General features: G+C 32.6%; 2 protein-coding genes across 5 annotated transcripts; both read left to right on the top strand.

The window, feature by feature from the left end:
• The first annotated feature begins 1,042 nt into the window (after window positions 1-1,042).
• On the top strand, window positions 1,043-3,903 carry LOC137832875 (RNA demethylase ALKBH9B). Its single transcript, XM_068641254.2, is given in 7 exon segments — window positions 1,043-1,305; window positions 1,546-1,995; window positions 2,482-2,567; window positions 2,641-2,951; window positions 3,281-3,352; window positions 3,445-3,666; window positions 3,668-3,903. Coding segments are annotated over 7 exon segments (1,338 nt in total). The 5' UTR covers window positions 1,043-1,175; the 3' UTR covers window positions 3,735-3,903.
• Window positions 3,904-5,770: 1,867 nt separating this feature from the next.
• LOC137832874 (phosphatidylinositol 4-phosphate 5-kinase 7) lies at window positions 5,771-14,112 on the top strand. Of its 4 annotated transcripts, none has more exons than XM_068641252.1 (10): window positions 5,771-6,249; window positions 7,337-7,505; window positions 7,624-8,694; window positions 9,105-9,272; window positions 10,290-10,455; window positions 11,431-11,541; window positions 11,613-11,800; window positions 12,546-12,700; window positions 12,815-12,968; window positions 13,716-14,112. In XM_068641252.1, the coding sequence occupies exons 2-10, from the start codon at window positions 7,489-7,491 to the stop codon at window positions 13,999-14,001; spliced, it is 2,316 nt and encodes a 771-aa protein (XP_068497353.1). In that variant the 5' UTR covers window positions 5,771-6,249; window positions 7,337-7,488; the 3' UTR covers window positions 14,002-14,112. The 4 variants fall into 4 exon arrangements, with proteins under 4 accessions (XP_068497353.1, XP_068497350.1, XP_068497354.1 ...); XM_068641249.1 differs by having other exon boundaries at window positions 5,895-6,249; window positions 12,812-12,968; XM_068641253.2 differs by lacking the exon at window positions 5,771-6,249 and adding an exon at window positions 7,071-7,197.
• The last annotated feature ends 1,334 nt before the right edge of the window (window positions 14,113-15,446 follow it).

Below are 15,446 nucleotides of genomic sequence, written 5' to 3'. Positions count from 1 at the left end.
TTTGATTCATAGTTACTGTTATTTTTATCATTATCATTGAGTGCAAGAATGGCTTGTGAGGTTGGCTCAAAACAGGTTGATTTTAAAAAAAAATAAAAAATTATCATTAGCACGGTTAATTTCATTGGTAGTATCTTGAACCATTTGATATAGAAAAACATGTTCATAGAAGACAACATCTTTAGACTCAAAAATTTATCTTGATTGAATATTCAGCTCAACATATTCTTTTGATGCTATTGGATCAAGTTTTTTGTTTGTTTGTTGGCAAAGTGTTATCATAGCATAAAAATCCAAAACACCTTTAATCAATTAAAATCTGATGCAATTTTGTAAAACATTTCATGAGAAGAATAATTGTTTAAAACAGGTGTTGAAAACATATTTATAATATGCGCAACATGTATCACACAATATGACAAATAAATTTTGGTTAGATGAGATTGTATCATGAGAACTCTTACTACATTTAATATATCACCATGTTTCCTTTCAACTATACTATTTTGTTGTTCTACAGTATTGACACATGATGTTTGATGTCATTCATTATAGAAGTTCCATATAATATTATTAAACAATTATTTTGTATTAATGAGATAAGATTTTAATTTCAGTAAAGAAAAATTATTTTCAATTAAGTTTTTAGGATGATTACTTTTTTTTAGATATTGAACATTAATAAAATAATTAAATAACATGAAATAAAATATACACTACTTATAAAAAAATATTAACGAAATTTTCAGTAAAATTTAAAGAAGGGGAAAGAAATGTTTTCATTTTAGAAACATGTTTTTTGTTTGGAAATATAAAGATATCTTGCTTGATGAGAAGCAATATAAGGGAACCTTACTTTAACCTCAACCCAAGTAAAGCATGCATAATTATTAACTATAGAATATACAAATTCCATTGTTTAACAAAGAAAGAATGTTCTATACAATTATTATTATTAATAATAATAAAAGAATGTATAACAAATATATGTTCGTAAATATTAATGTTGCAAACCTTTGTCTTTACCTTATGCATGTCGAATTATCTTCATTTATTGACATATAATTAAATTTCTCTTTCTCTTTCATTTGTATAAATAATTCATATTCTCTCTCCGTAGACTTGACTTGGTAAGCACTGCCTCTTGACTTGGCAAACACCCTTAACAGTGGGTGATGATCTATGCTCTATCCATGGAGTTTCTCAGATCTTTGAAGAAAGATGACATCTTGGATCTCTTCTCTCATGACTTCTGTTCCAAGTGCCAACATCTTCTTCATTCTCGAATCACAACTCTACGCAAAAGTATCAAACACTTCATTCTCTTTATTTTCGTTTCATTAGTAACTCATCATTGCTTCTTTTGTTTTGATATAAGTATACCATAACATGTTACTTGCTTTTGCTTCTGAACTTTCAACTCAATTTCAGTTTTTTGCCTTCTTTTTTTAGTAAATTATGCATGTTTATCTGAATTAAGACTATGGGTATCATACATATGCTTCTATAGCCTGATGTCTGCATGTTGGTAATCGTTTTTTTCAGGAAAGTTGGATGAAACTTGGTCAACGGATGCAGGCTTTGAGTATTCTCTGGACATGCCCTTAAATGGTAGTGCTTCAAATTCACAGTCTTTGACTGGAAAACAATGGGATAATCCGAGGAACTCTTCACAGAGGCGTGATTCTGCTACTTCAGTGAATAAATGTTTGGTGGGGTGCAAGCAATCTGATTTTGAGCTGTTGTTAAATGATGGGATTTGTGAAGATTCTTCATTTGAAAATGGGTTATCTGAGGAAAAAAAGGAGAAAATCAGGTATTCTCTGGTTTGCTGCAGAAAGGACTTTACCTTTGTTGAAAAGGTAAATGGTAGACGCATAAATGTGGTACAGGGACTTGAACTTCACACTGAAGTTTTCAATGCGCTGGAGCAGAAGAAAATTGTTGAGTGGATGTATAGATTGCAATGGAGGGGAAAAGAAGGGAAACTTAAAGGTGTGTGAGGGCTGTGGTGCTTCTTGTTTTTTTTTTTTCTGTTTCTAAATTCTACAATTCAGTGATTCAGTCTTTTGATTTTCATATTTTAAGGTTTATGCACATGTTTGTTGCACTTTTTAAGTTTATTCTTGCAGTCCTAAAATTAGAGCTAAGATTCAAAAGGACCATTTGGTCTTCAAGTTTATGAAGTGTGGAACTAAATGTGAGCTCAATTGTTCCTTTAACATGCATCTCATCTGACTGGTTTTACTTGAGTAGTACATATACTCTTCATGCAGAACCCCATAATACATCAAAATCTCTTTAAGCACGTTCCATTCAAGAGTATGGCAACGTATTGCCTCTTGTTTAGCATATCGCAATCTGTTTCTGGGAGTAGATACTATGATTTAACATACCTCAAAGTCTACTTTAACCACTTGTACTTGTAGTAAAAGAGTATATCTACTCTGGTGAAAAATTTATGTGTTTTGTGTCTTACAGATCGAACATATTCTGAACCAAGAAAGTGGATGCGTGGTAAGGGACGTGTCACAATACAATTTGGCTGCTGCTACAATTATGCAGTGGTAGGACATAATTTCCTCCTTTTCTCACTCTTATTTGACTTTTTTGCTTATTTGCTTTTGTAAAACACTGCAGGATAGAAGTGGCAACCCTCCTGGCATAATGAGAGATGAAGAGGTTGATCCATTACCACCTGTGTTCAAGCAAATTATAAAGAGGATGATTAGGTGGAATATAGTTCCTTCCTCATGCATTCCTGATAGTTGCATTGTGAACATATATGAAGAAGGAGATTGCATTCCTCCTCACATTGATCATCGTGATTTTGTGAGGCCATTCTACACAGTGTCATTCTTGAGCGAGTGTAAAATATTATTTGGTTCAAATTTGCAAATTGTTAGTGCTGGAGAGTTTGCAGGTCCTGTATCCATTTCTTTGCCTGTTGGGTAAGCTTCCATTCCCCTCTCTTCACTTCCAATCAGATAAACTTTTGATCACAACCTCTATTTTTTCTGGTAGCTTTGTGTTTCTGACTAAATATTGTGGTTGTTTGATTATGTTTATGATTTTTTTTTATCGGCAAAGAATAAATAAAATAAAATGAAACACTTCAAGATATTCCGACTCTTATATAAATAATCTCAACACAAACTTCTTATCATGTAACCAACTGGGGATGCAACAGACATCACAACATATGAGTCACATTAACAATACCATATCAAGATACTATTTGTCATTGTTTAGACAACTAATGACCATTTTGATCATGTAGGTCAGTGTTTGTTTTGAAAGGCCATGGAGCTGACACTGCTAAGCACTGTATTCCATCTGTGTCATCAAAAAGGTCCTTTTTTTAATCTGTCAAATGCACTCAAAATTCCTTTCTCCTGTTTTATGTATGATTTTCTAAAGGCCCTTTTAATTTGTCTTTCATAGAATTTCAATTACTTTTAGAAAGATGAAGCAGAGCAAGCTACCATATAAGTTTTCACCCGATCCTGACTTAGTGGGAATCAAGCCACTTTCCTTTTCATCTCTGAACAAATCAGATAAAGCACAAGATGAAGATAGGAACCTAAATATTCAACAACACAAGGCTGAGAGTGTTGAATCTGAATCAGATGTAGTTTGTAACACAAAGAAGGCTTCGTTTCGTGTAAAATAAATTTGCTATTTACAGTGGAAGATCTAGAAAGATGAAGATCAACAAATTGGGATGCAGGTGAATGTAAAAGGTTCAGGGGACTTGTCTTAATTTTATTTTAGTATTGGTTGTGTTTAACTTCCACATAAAGAGTCATTGATCCATGTAAGATGATGCCCAAAATAACACAATTAAAGGACTAATATTTAACTAATGAAGACAATGGCTAAAACAAGGCAAATTTTTCTCCACCTCCATAATTTGGTTATTATGCTGAGTAAGTCGCTATGGTAAAATTGGTAGACACGCTGTTAATTGTGAAATTCGGTTTCAAACTTTTTAAGAATTTTCTCTCCATTCACTTTCATATTAATTGTGAAAGTCGTTTCAACTTTTTAAATTTTTTTAAATAATTTTAGATGAAGCATAATCTAACATCTTTAAACAATCTCAACTGTACCTCTACATCATTATACTTTTCTGGGTGTCGTGTTTGAGAAAGTAATTTCATCATTTGAATTTGAGTGTGTGAGAAGGTTGACTAAAAGATTTGTTATATTCGACATTCTCTAGTGTTAAGATATTTTTCTTTTCAGTTTTGTACTCCATTTTTACATATTTTTGAGTTTTTTGATTTCCGAAAAAATAAACGGAAACACAACCACCACCACTAAAAACACTACAAAACTGACTACTAACATTTACCACAAGCAACTATTATCATTTGAAAATGTAGAAGAATGCATCGCACTCTCCAGCATACTCAAAAGAGTATTGTTGAAATTAAAAAAAAAATATTCAAAAAAGTATTGTTGAAATTATAAAAAAATAAATAAAGATACAGGAGAAGATATGAATGTGCATGGAGAATTTGCCCTAAAGTCCTAAAATATTAATTACACTAACAAGTATTTTTTCTTGTATATATTAATAGTCCAAGTTTGCAAACACAGAAAAGAAAACCTCAATTATTGAGGCAGATATTTTTTTTTTCTCTCAATGGACCTGCAATCATATGTGCAGCATTATTTTCTAAATCAAGATATTACAAAGTATACATTTATCTTTTATAAAGATGTAATATTTAAAAAGTTAAGTTTTAAGGAAATTACCTAGCTAATTAAAACATTTAATTAAAAAATAAAGATGATTAAATTATATTCAAATAATGCAACTTAGTCATTTTTCATTACTTGGATGAAGCAGAAGAGTCAATAAGTGGTCTCGAATTAAATAAAATAAGTAGTCAATACTGTTGTTTTTTTTTAATAATGCACTTATATGATTAACTTCTTTTCAAACACCAAGAACGTGTGACAATTTAACAAGATTTATACTAAAAAAAAATATTAAATAAAAACTAGTTTTAGAGACCAAAATAACCTATTACTATTTGATTAAATTAGAGACAATTTTATAAACTAAAAAAATTATTGGTATCTAAAATTAGTTTCTATTATTAATAAAAGTTTATAAAATAGTTTCTAAATTTGATATTTAAACATTAACTACCAGAGTTTTAGTTACTTACTAACCAAACTAATCACAAGAATAATAAATTTTATTTTATTTATTTATTTATTTATAATAAATTTTTATTAATAATAGAAATCACTCTAGATACAATCAAACTTTTAAATATATAATTTAGTCAATATATTAATTAATTATTTTTTATCCTTAAATTTTGATTTTTATTTAATGATTTTCTTGTAGTATTAGTTAACAATTTTATTCTACTAATAAAATATGATAATCTTAATGCAACATAGTTTTTGTTGATATCTGTATATGTAGTTGAAACACAGATGGCAGATGAAAGTGATTAAGTTATTATAATAGTGATTAGGTAGATGCAACATTTGGGTAATATGAAAGGAATAGGATAAAGCAAGAATGCATGTTGAGAAGAATATGGTTCTGCGGTGGCCTTTTGTCCCTTTCGTGATCTTGCATAAAAGATCAGATACAGAACTACTATTTGCATTGCATGGCATTTTATTTTATGAATTCAACTTTATTCAGAAGAAAAAGCGAATTTAAACTTTAATGGGAAGTGGGTTTACATTTGAAAGTAGTTAGTGACAATTAATAACTTATTTAGCAAACGACGAAAATAAGAATAAGACATTACAAGGAGACAAGATGATTATATAAGACAGAGAATGTTTGATGGTTGAGGTGTCTCCATTTCAGGTTGCTAACTGACAGCAAAACAACTCGTCCATGTAGCACAAACACTGATAGAAATACAAATAAAGATACAAATAAAGGGCACTGTACATACATATGCTAAATATCTCAAACTTTACTAATTAAATTGAACTGTTTCAATAAACTAAGGTGATCGTTTGAATAAACTTCTCAAATAACTGGTTCACAACTTCACAACCAAAAGCTCTTTGAAAGAGAATCTAGCAAGGTTATATATGAGGAATCCTGAAGCTTTATCTGAGGAGGATCTGGGACTCTTGTAGAAGCATTTTGTTTTGCAAAGGTTGTAGTTTTTGTTTGTCTGAGGTTTTGATTCTTGGGAAGTTCTTCTTAGTTTGAGACTTTTGGATACATAATATTGATCTTCTGTGCATCCTTCCAAGGTCAGTTCAATGGTTATTATTCCTGTAAAGAATTATTTCAGTTTGTTCACTGTTTAATTCAACGTGTTTTTTCATTGTTATGCAATACACTTAAGGTTCATAACATCAATCAGTGACTCTTTTATTGAATTATGGAACTAACCCAGTTGCATATCTGGTTCAATATTAGTTTACCCATTTTATGTAGATGGTAAGTGCAAGTGGGGTTATTTCTACATTATCTCTTTCTTTAAAAAAAACTACTTTTTTAACTTCTGATTTAGTTTTCTGGACTGGATCTGATAATCATATTCAATTTCTTCTTTAGCAGTGGTTTATTCATATACTAGTTTATTCAAACATGTTTTTAGAATTTGGCTTATTGTTTAATTTAAATGATGTAGTGATAGTTCTGGGTTTACCCTTATATTCATTCTAAATTACAAATAAGCATAGCATCTGCAGATGTAATCCATTGGTGCAAGCTCTGTCATTCCACCTTAGACATAGTATGTGTGAAAATGTGATTGAGATTCTCTGCAGTTTTAAACAAACTGCATGAAACTTTAAATAGAGAAAACGTTTCATTTTATATTAAAATGAAAACTGATGTAACAGATATAAAGAATTAGATGTACAACTGTACCATCTAGAAGTTATTTTAAAACTCTGGAGGATTCGAATCTAAAGATATGAGGGAAAAAACCATGATTCTGCAATATCTCTCTCTTTCTGTAAAGGTGTCGAAAATTGGACTTTCTGCGAAAGCTGTTGAAAAGAAAACTCAGAATCTGTAATTAAAAATGAAGTTGTACTTTCCTCCTATTGATATAAATCCATACTTCATGGTCCTCTTCCTTACAGCAATGGGGAAAGTCTCCCTTCTTGGAAGTCCTTATTTAGTTGTTTTTCTTGATTCCATTTGACTATCACACAACAATTTGTCCGAGAGAGGAAGATTCTTTTATGGTAATTTGTTGGAAGATCTCAGAAATCATTTTCAGTAAAAGGAAAACTACTTAAGTTCTTCCTTCTAAGAAATCCTTTTACTTCAAGTTTTTCTTCCTTGCATTTTGAAACTCATTTATGATGTTTGTGCATGTCCCAGAGTTCATCATCTGCAATAATGTTGTGAGACTGGTGAAAGGAGATGAATTTACTTATCACAGATTCACAGCATGCTTAACCTTTAAGTAAAAAAAATGGTACATCTTATTCTCGTCCTAATACTGATCTAGATCAGAGAAAGGAGTGCAATTCATGGAGGATAGTGGAAGGTAAAATTCATGAAAACTCTCTCTCTGCTGCACTCTTGTGTTCTGTTTTTAATACCCCTTTGAGTGCAACTTCGCCTTAAGCTTGTAGCATGATTTCACTGTTTCTTGTTAATGTTAGGTTTGATGAGAAGTCCTTTTCAAATGGGGATGTCTACATAGGTATGATAAAGGGCATACTTCCCCATGACAAGGGAAAGTACACATGGTCAGATGGAACAGTGTATGAGGGTGATTGGGAAGGTGAGAAAATGACAGGAAAGGGTCTGGTTGTGTGGTCAACAGGAGCACATTATGAGGGTGAAATATGTGGAGGTTACCTACATGGTTATGGAACACTTACAACATCTGCAGGGTGCATCTATAGAGGGGGTTGGAAGATGAATGCTCAGCATGGAATTGGACTACAGAAATATTCCAATTCAGATGTTTATGAAGGTTTATGGAAAGAAGGAGTTCCTGAAGGGAGTGGCAGGTATACTTGGAATAATGGAAACATGTATGTTGGAAATTGGAAAAATGGGAGAATAGATGGTAGAGGGGTTATGAAGTGGGTTAAAGGGGATACCTTTCATGGTTTCTGGTCAAATGGGGTTATGCATGGATCTGGAGTTTATAGTTTTGGAGAGGGAGGTCTTTATATTGGGACATGGAATAAAGGGTTGAAGGATGGAAAAGGAGTGTTCTATCCAGCAGGTAGTAAACAACCATCCCTAAGGATGATATCTCATAGCCCTCATCATAGTGATGATAATGGTTTCTTATTGAATATACAAAAACATGAGGCTCCAAAAGCCAGAGTTAAGCGTAGCCTTTCTGAAAACATATCTGTCATTAGTAGATTCAAAAGTTTTCGTCAAATATCTCAAAGGACTTCTTCATTGAAGATAAATTTGGTCCGTGATGATTCTGCTCAAGACTGTGTTTGTCATGATTCTTCCCTTGCATTATCCAATGACTTGGATGAAGATCAATCTGAGGCATCATCAGTTAAAAGTACTTTGGTTTATGAAAGGGAGTACGTGCAAGGTGTTCTGATTATGGAGAGAATTAGTGAGTGCTCTGAGTCATCACGTAAAAAGAAGCAGCAAAATAAGTTTAGTGTGAAGCAAGTAAAGAAGAGTTCATGTTTGGACAATTTTCAAGGCCAGCGAAGCTATTATCTTAAGCTTAATTTGCAGCTTGGCATCAGGTAAAATAATTGATCAGATGTTTATAGTGACCCCTTCTAGATTATTTTTGGATAAATTGATAGCTATGTTAACATTAACAGTTGTAGTTATCATCTATGTAACATAGACACTTGATACAATATGGATACGGACACGAAAACACGTATAATCTCTAAAATGTAGGACATAGAGACACGGATCTATATATTATATAATTATGAATATATAAATTGACAATAAAGATTTATGTGCATAAATATGTTTCAGTTTTTTTTAACAGAAAGATGTTTCTCATGTGTGGTGTGCCAGTACCAATTAAGAGACGTGTTTGAGCCTCATAGGTTATCATCATATTTGGAAGTACCTTATTGTGTTTAGCATTGTGTGCCATATGGTGTTTTGTCTTGAATTACGCTATATAAATCCTCAGATATACTGTTGGCAAGATTACACCAGTGCCTGCACGCGAAGTTCGATCATCTGATTTTGGGGATCGAGCTAGAATAAGGATGTACTTTCCAAGGGCTGGTTCAAAGCTTACTCCACCACATTCTTCAATAAACTTTTACTGGAAAGATTATTGCCCTATGGTGTTCAGGTATTAACTTTATCTATACCATGCTTTCTATAACTTCGAAATCAGTAGAGTGCACTATGCATTTGACTACTTTCCATATGGCTACAATTTGATTGATTTTATGAGAAAGTTCTTTGAGCTCAAAGCACACTATAAATTATTTTTGTTGGGTTTTGTTTGTGAATCATTATTGAACCTTATTTTACTGAAGTGGTTCCACAGTGCAAAACACTAAAAAACCTATGGAAAGAATGACCAAACTGATGGAGTTTTAGTTTAAGTCCTGTTCCTACCAAAAATGAACTCGATGAGGACTACGTGTTCATCGGGGAACGAGCTTTCAGTTGGTCTCCGATGAGAGAGGGAGGTCCACCTGCAAAAAAACTCTTCGATGCTTAAGTCAGTAGGAACACAAAGATGATGATAAATTCTTAACAAAGAGCCGAGAGTATAGAATAGAGTTTAGTGTGTGAGACAAGATAAATTGTACTTCCTAGAGAATGACATTTATCGATCTTTTAGGTGACGAACTTTGGGTTGGCTGTATGTTTGTCAATCATTGCTCCATAAATAGTCGCTCGTCATTAAAGGCTCATTGAGTAGGCCGTTTTATTCATAATGGTATGACAATAAAAACTCGATTAAGGGATGTATACAGTCACCCGAGCTCTTTGGCATTCCCGATCTTATGTACAAGTCCCAATCCTTTCTTAGAGGAAAATAAACTTAAATAACCATGGTGATACAAAGTGTCAACAGCAGATTATGCTAGACAATGAGTTGAGATTATAGCAGCATGAATGTTTGCCAAAATAGGAAAACCTAGTCAGGGCAATGCTCAGAAGCAGAGGCTCTTTTATGATCTATGAATTGGTGGAATCCACATAAACAACACAAGATTTCCCAAGACTTTGTTCCTTTAATGCTGTTGAAGTTCTCATGCATGTGATTAATTCATGCTCCCTCTAGTATGCAGCTTTACATATATCTTGGTCTTATCTTGGTTCTTGGCATAATCACACTAGCCTATATTTCCAGGAATTTGAGAGAGATGTTCAAGTTAGATGCTGCAGAGTACATGATGTCCATTTGTGGAGATAGTGGTCTAAGGGACTTATCTTCTCCTGGAAAAAGTGGCAGCATCTTCTATCTCTCTAAAGATGATAGGTTTGTGATCAAGACTGTGAATAAATCAGAACTACAGGTTTGTTGTCCCAAAACTTTATTTTTCTTGTTCAATCCAGAATTTTGTTATAATAATATTAATAATCTTATATTGAATTCATAAGCCAGTGCATGAGTTTGGCTTTATAGAGTTCTATGGTGGGATTAGTAAAAACATTAGTTATGAAAAGGTGTCCAATGAAATAATGGACCATTTTCTGACTACAAACAGATTCCTTTCACATGTAGATAGATTTCTATAATTCTGCCTCATGGCCTTATAAAAGAGACAGTTAATTTCTTCGTATTCGTTCCAAGGTCGAAGTACCATTTTCTGTCTCCTCTCTATTTAATATAGATTATTGATCATATATATTAAATATAGGAGACAGAAATGACTAGAAGTAAACAATTTTCCTCTTCAAAATTATTCTGTTTGAATACCTCATTGTCATACTTTGAAACGTGGTTTAGTTTTTAAACATTTTACACATCAAAAGTGTTCCCACTTTCCTTTTACATGTATTATCTTGTGAGAGGAGGCATAGTTAGTATCTGATATCCTCAATCTAACCTGATTACAGTTACTATTTAAAAAACAATAACAAATCATTTTTTTCTGATAAAGAAGCACTACAAGAAACAGTACATATAGCCTCCGTTGGATTTTGGACGCTAAATGTCCTTTATCGTGGGCATAGCTTCGACTGGTGAGGAGAAGCTAAAACGCTAATCTTTATACGAGGGGTTACAACTACTGGTGTAGGCTTAACCTTCTTTAGTTTGAAGCTAGTAGACAATCTAACCCTTACTGTTAGAGGTTCGAGTCCTTTTCTTCGCCGTTAAGAGCAAACTTCCTCCTAAAATAGAGAGGGACAAGCCCACTCTGGATGCTATAATGCAGCTTAATACCGTCTATAATTTAAGAGACGCTTAAATTTGGTCTCTAAATTACTGTTTTCTTGTAGTGCAGGATGTCACACATGTTTATATGCATATGTTTGTTTTGGTGTAGGTTCTGCTTAGTATGCTTCCTAAATATTATCGTCATGTAGGAGATCATGAGAATACTCTTATAACAAAGTTCTTTGGGCTCCATAGAATAACACTAAGAGGTGGAAAGAAGGTATCACCTGTTACCTATCTTGAGCTTCTTTCTCTCTTCTTTCAAATTGAATAGCTTATTTTGTTTACCAGGTCCGTTTTGTGGTCATGGGGAATGTGTTTTGCACAGAACTACAAATCCACCGTCGTTATGACCTCAAAGGGTCTTCACATGGAAGATATACAGACAATGATAAAATCAATTGCAACACAACATTGAAAGATCTTGATCTAAAATATGAGTTTCACATGGATAAAAAACTTCGAGAATCCCTACTCAAGTAAGTTGCCAGGGTATTAAATTCATGTGCTTCTATAATTGTTTATGTTAACTGGTTTTCCTATTGGAAATTAATAACTGGTTTTCCTATTGGAAATTAATAACTGGTTCTTAAGTGTTTATGTGTAAGGAATCTACCAGGCAATAGATCTTTACCTTTTTCGGTGAATTAATAATACTGATCTTACTATTTTAAGGTTGACATATTACTACTCAAAATTTATCATGCTCCATGTTTTGGTACTTGGTTGTTTATCAATTTTAGTTGGGTGTAATGGTTTACATGCCATAAGAAATGTATGATGAAAAGTTGACAAATGCAGCAATATTGAATAAATAAATATGGAACACTTTAGGGGTGAACCAACCTTTATACATCTTACCCAAAAATAGCATCTAACAAAAATCAATTAAAGAATTCTAAAGCCTACCAAACTACTCTACCAAGAGTCCACACAACCATAAACCAACAAGCTAAAACCAAAACTAAATAGAGTATAGGCAAACCAAAGATTCAAGACACCAATCTGAATATGAAAAACAAGTAGATGGAATTTTAGAGGAAAAGACCAAACCTTCAATTTTGTCAAAGAGAAAGCCTTTGAATGATCCACTACCACCTTTAAAGATGCCTTTGTTCCTAACATGCCAAATTTCACTAACCACCGCAATTCAGACATTCTCCAATACTAAATTGACATAATTAGGTGCATTAATCATAATCTGAATTTGGATTTCTGGTGAAGGCAAATTTCCCTGGATTGCAAGTTCTTGGAGTCACAGCATATAATTGATTACAGCCTTCTGTTGGGATTACATTTCCGAGCTCCAGAGAATATGAAGGCCTTCGTGGAACATCATGAATCAATGCAGCATCAGGAGAATTTACCTTCCGGAGATGGTAAGTAAAGTAACTCCACCAGTGTTTATGAAGAAAAACAAATCTATATTTTGGTATATAAATCTTGGTAAACTGATATCTTATGTGTATAATTTTATGTCACTATATAAGAAGAGGAACACTTGATTCTTCCCAAAGGGTTACTATTAGTTTCCCATGAACCAAGCATAGTGAACACAGCACCTGGACCTCACATCAGAGGGAATACATTGAGGGCATACTCCATGGGTGATACTGAAGTTGATCTTTTACTGCCTGGTACTGCAAGGTACTTTCTATGATTCTGTCATTGTTTTCTCTTCTGCACTGCACTACATATTATTTTGGTGTTGCCTTGTTGAAATTTGAAGGGAATCTTAGCCTGCAACTTTACATGAATTTTCTTCCATCTTATTCAGATTCTAATATTCAATATAAATACTTTCCAAGTACTAGAAGTAGAAAATTACTTATGATATATTTCAACTATTAATAAGAGATGTTTTTTTTATCAGTAAAGAATAAATAAAATAGAAGAAGACACTTCAGGATGTCACCAATCTTATACAGAAATTGGCCAAAAGCCAAACTACTCAACACCTAACCAACAAAGATTCCGTCAGACTTTATAATCACCAAACCAAGCATCAGAAACACATATAGGAAAGAAACAACAGAACCACAACAAAACACTAAAACATTATCTCTCAGAAGGCCCTACCTTTTTTCCACTGCATGCAGAGAAAAACAAGACAAAAGAAAATCCCCCTAAAATTAATAGAAGAGAGGTATTAGGACCAATAAAAACTGTTGTGACAAACACCACAGTGTGAAAAGATTGACAGAGTCTTATCTCACAAGTAGTCAAAGGTTTGATCCTCAAGTTCGTGTCTAGAAAAAACATATGTTGGTTGGAGGGGTCAATCTCAGAAGAAAAAAAACATTAGCTTCTCACTTTTTCATAAATGTCATGATCTTTCTGGTTTGTTGTTTTGTAATGAGATGTGTAATGGTGAGTTCTGATTTTGTTACTCAGGTTGAGGGTGCAGCTTGGAGTAAACATGCCAGCTCAAGCAACTCGGAAGATTGTGGAGGATAAGGTGGAGGAGGCAAAAGAAGTAGAGCTTTTTGAGGTATACGATGTTGTCCTCTACATGGGCATAATTGATATATTGCAGAGTTATAATCTGAAAAAGAAAATCGAGCATTCATACAAATCACTCCAGTTTGATCCTATTACAGTATCAGTAGTTGAACCCAAAATGTATGCTCAACGTTTCCTCAAATTCTTGGAGGAAAAAGTTTTCCCTCAGACCCCCTGAAATTTATTTTTGGTTTAATCCTTCTCTGTATATTAGATGTTTCAAAGGAAGAGTGTTTTATTTTTTTCATTACCTCAGTCTCAGTATATATAAATAGTTTCTTTACCTCAATCTCAGTAAAACTGGTTTATAAGGTGAGGTTTGTACTTATTTATGTATTATGAAATGTCCTAATCTCTATTCGATGTGTGATCACTAACACACATCCTCATGTCAAGGCTACCAACTCATGCGTGAGACTATATATTATAACTATCCGATGGCGGGACTCAACAAACAATCGTCAGGGTATGCTCGAAATGAATCTAATACCATATTAAGAAGTTGATTTTAAGTTTAATTCAACCTTGTAAAACCGATTTGTAGAGTAAGGTGATATGAAAGGAGTGTCTCTTCATTACAAGACTTGTTCATGTATTGATTAATGTTATTTACTCTTTTCTCTGACATTAATTTTATGCAAGAAAGATGATAAGGAATGCATATTAAACCATTTCTCAAATTTTGCTCCTAAGAATTGTGCAACAGTATTCTTGGTAGTGATTTGGAAATGGGAGTATTCAAAGTTGTTCCATTAATTTATGATGCAAAAGTGACACTTACCTAAAGAAGCTTCTGATTAGGATTTTTAAACTAAAAATATGAATAGCAAGATGCAATATATAGAATAATTTTACGTAAAAATAATTTCAAATTCAACACCTATTTAAGTAGAAGGACTCAAACCATAAAGCAGTGATATATGTGTTTTCTGAAGCAAACTTTATAGAATCATATAAACTAATTCAAACAAAAATAAGGATTTTGAGTTTTAGCACTTTTTTTGCACATTTATTTTAGAACAAAGTTTTGGTTTTGGTTTGAGAAAATAAATAAATAAATAAAATGAGAAAAATAAGTTGAGAAAAGAGAAATAATTAAAAATAAAATTAAATGTTTGTTATTCAGCAAAATATAAATAATTAAAATTATTTAAAAACTGTATAATTTGATAAAAAAATATAGGTAAATCCTATAAATTATTTCTTATTTTCCCTCTTCTACCAAACTCCTAATATCAATTATTTTCTTTTCCATTATTATCAAACACGATTCTTTTCTTCTTTCATTGGATCATTCACCCCTTCTCACAAATTTGCTCACTTTTTCTTTTTTTATTTCTCAGCATTCTCTACCCATTTCACAGCCTAGCTTATTAGGTAAAAAACATTATGAAACGAATTTCGATGCAGAATTCAAAACCAGCACATAAAGGCACCGAAAGAAATGAAGTCAGAAGCATTTGAATAAAAAAACTTGCAATTAAATAGTTTTCTTTCTTGAAGAGTTTCTCTTTTAAAAAGAGAAGAAAAAGAAAGGGTGAAGGGTTAGATATATATTCTTGTCTTCTTGTTTAGAAAAGATCCAAAGATGTATTTGAATTTTGAGTTCAGAAATGGCAGAAT

The sequence above is a fragment of the Phaseolus vulgaris genome, chromosome 6, assembly GCF_051622355.1.
Source record: "Phaseolus vulgaris cultivar YP4 chromosome 6, ASM5162235v1, whole genome shotgun sequence".
NCBI lineage: Eukaryota > Viridiplantae > Streptophyta > Magnoliopsida > Fabales > Fabaceae > Phaseolus > Phaseolus vulgaris.
Note: the sequence above shows the minus strand (reverse complement) of the source record. Positions and strands in the feature narration are given on the sequence as shown.

Excerpts from the sequence above, each read along its gene's own strand:
- LOC137832874 (XM_068641249.1), top strand. Across the intron at positions 8,695-9,104 it reads AATTTGCAGCTTGGCATCAG|ATATACTGTTGGCAAGATTA; the intron begins GTAAAATAATTG and ends ATAAATCCTCAG. Across the intron at positions 12,701-12,811 it reads GAATTTACCTTCCGGAGATG|AAGAGGAACACTTGATTCTT; the intron begins GTAAGTAAAGTA and ends TCACTATATAAG.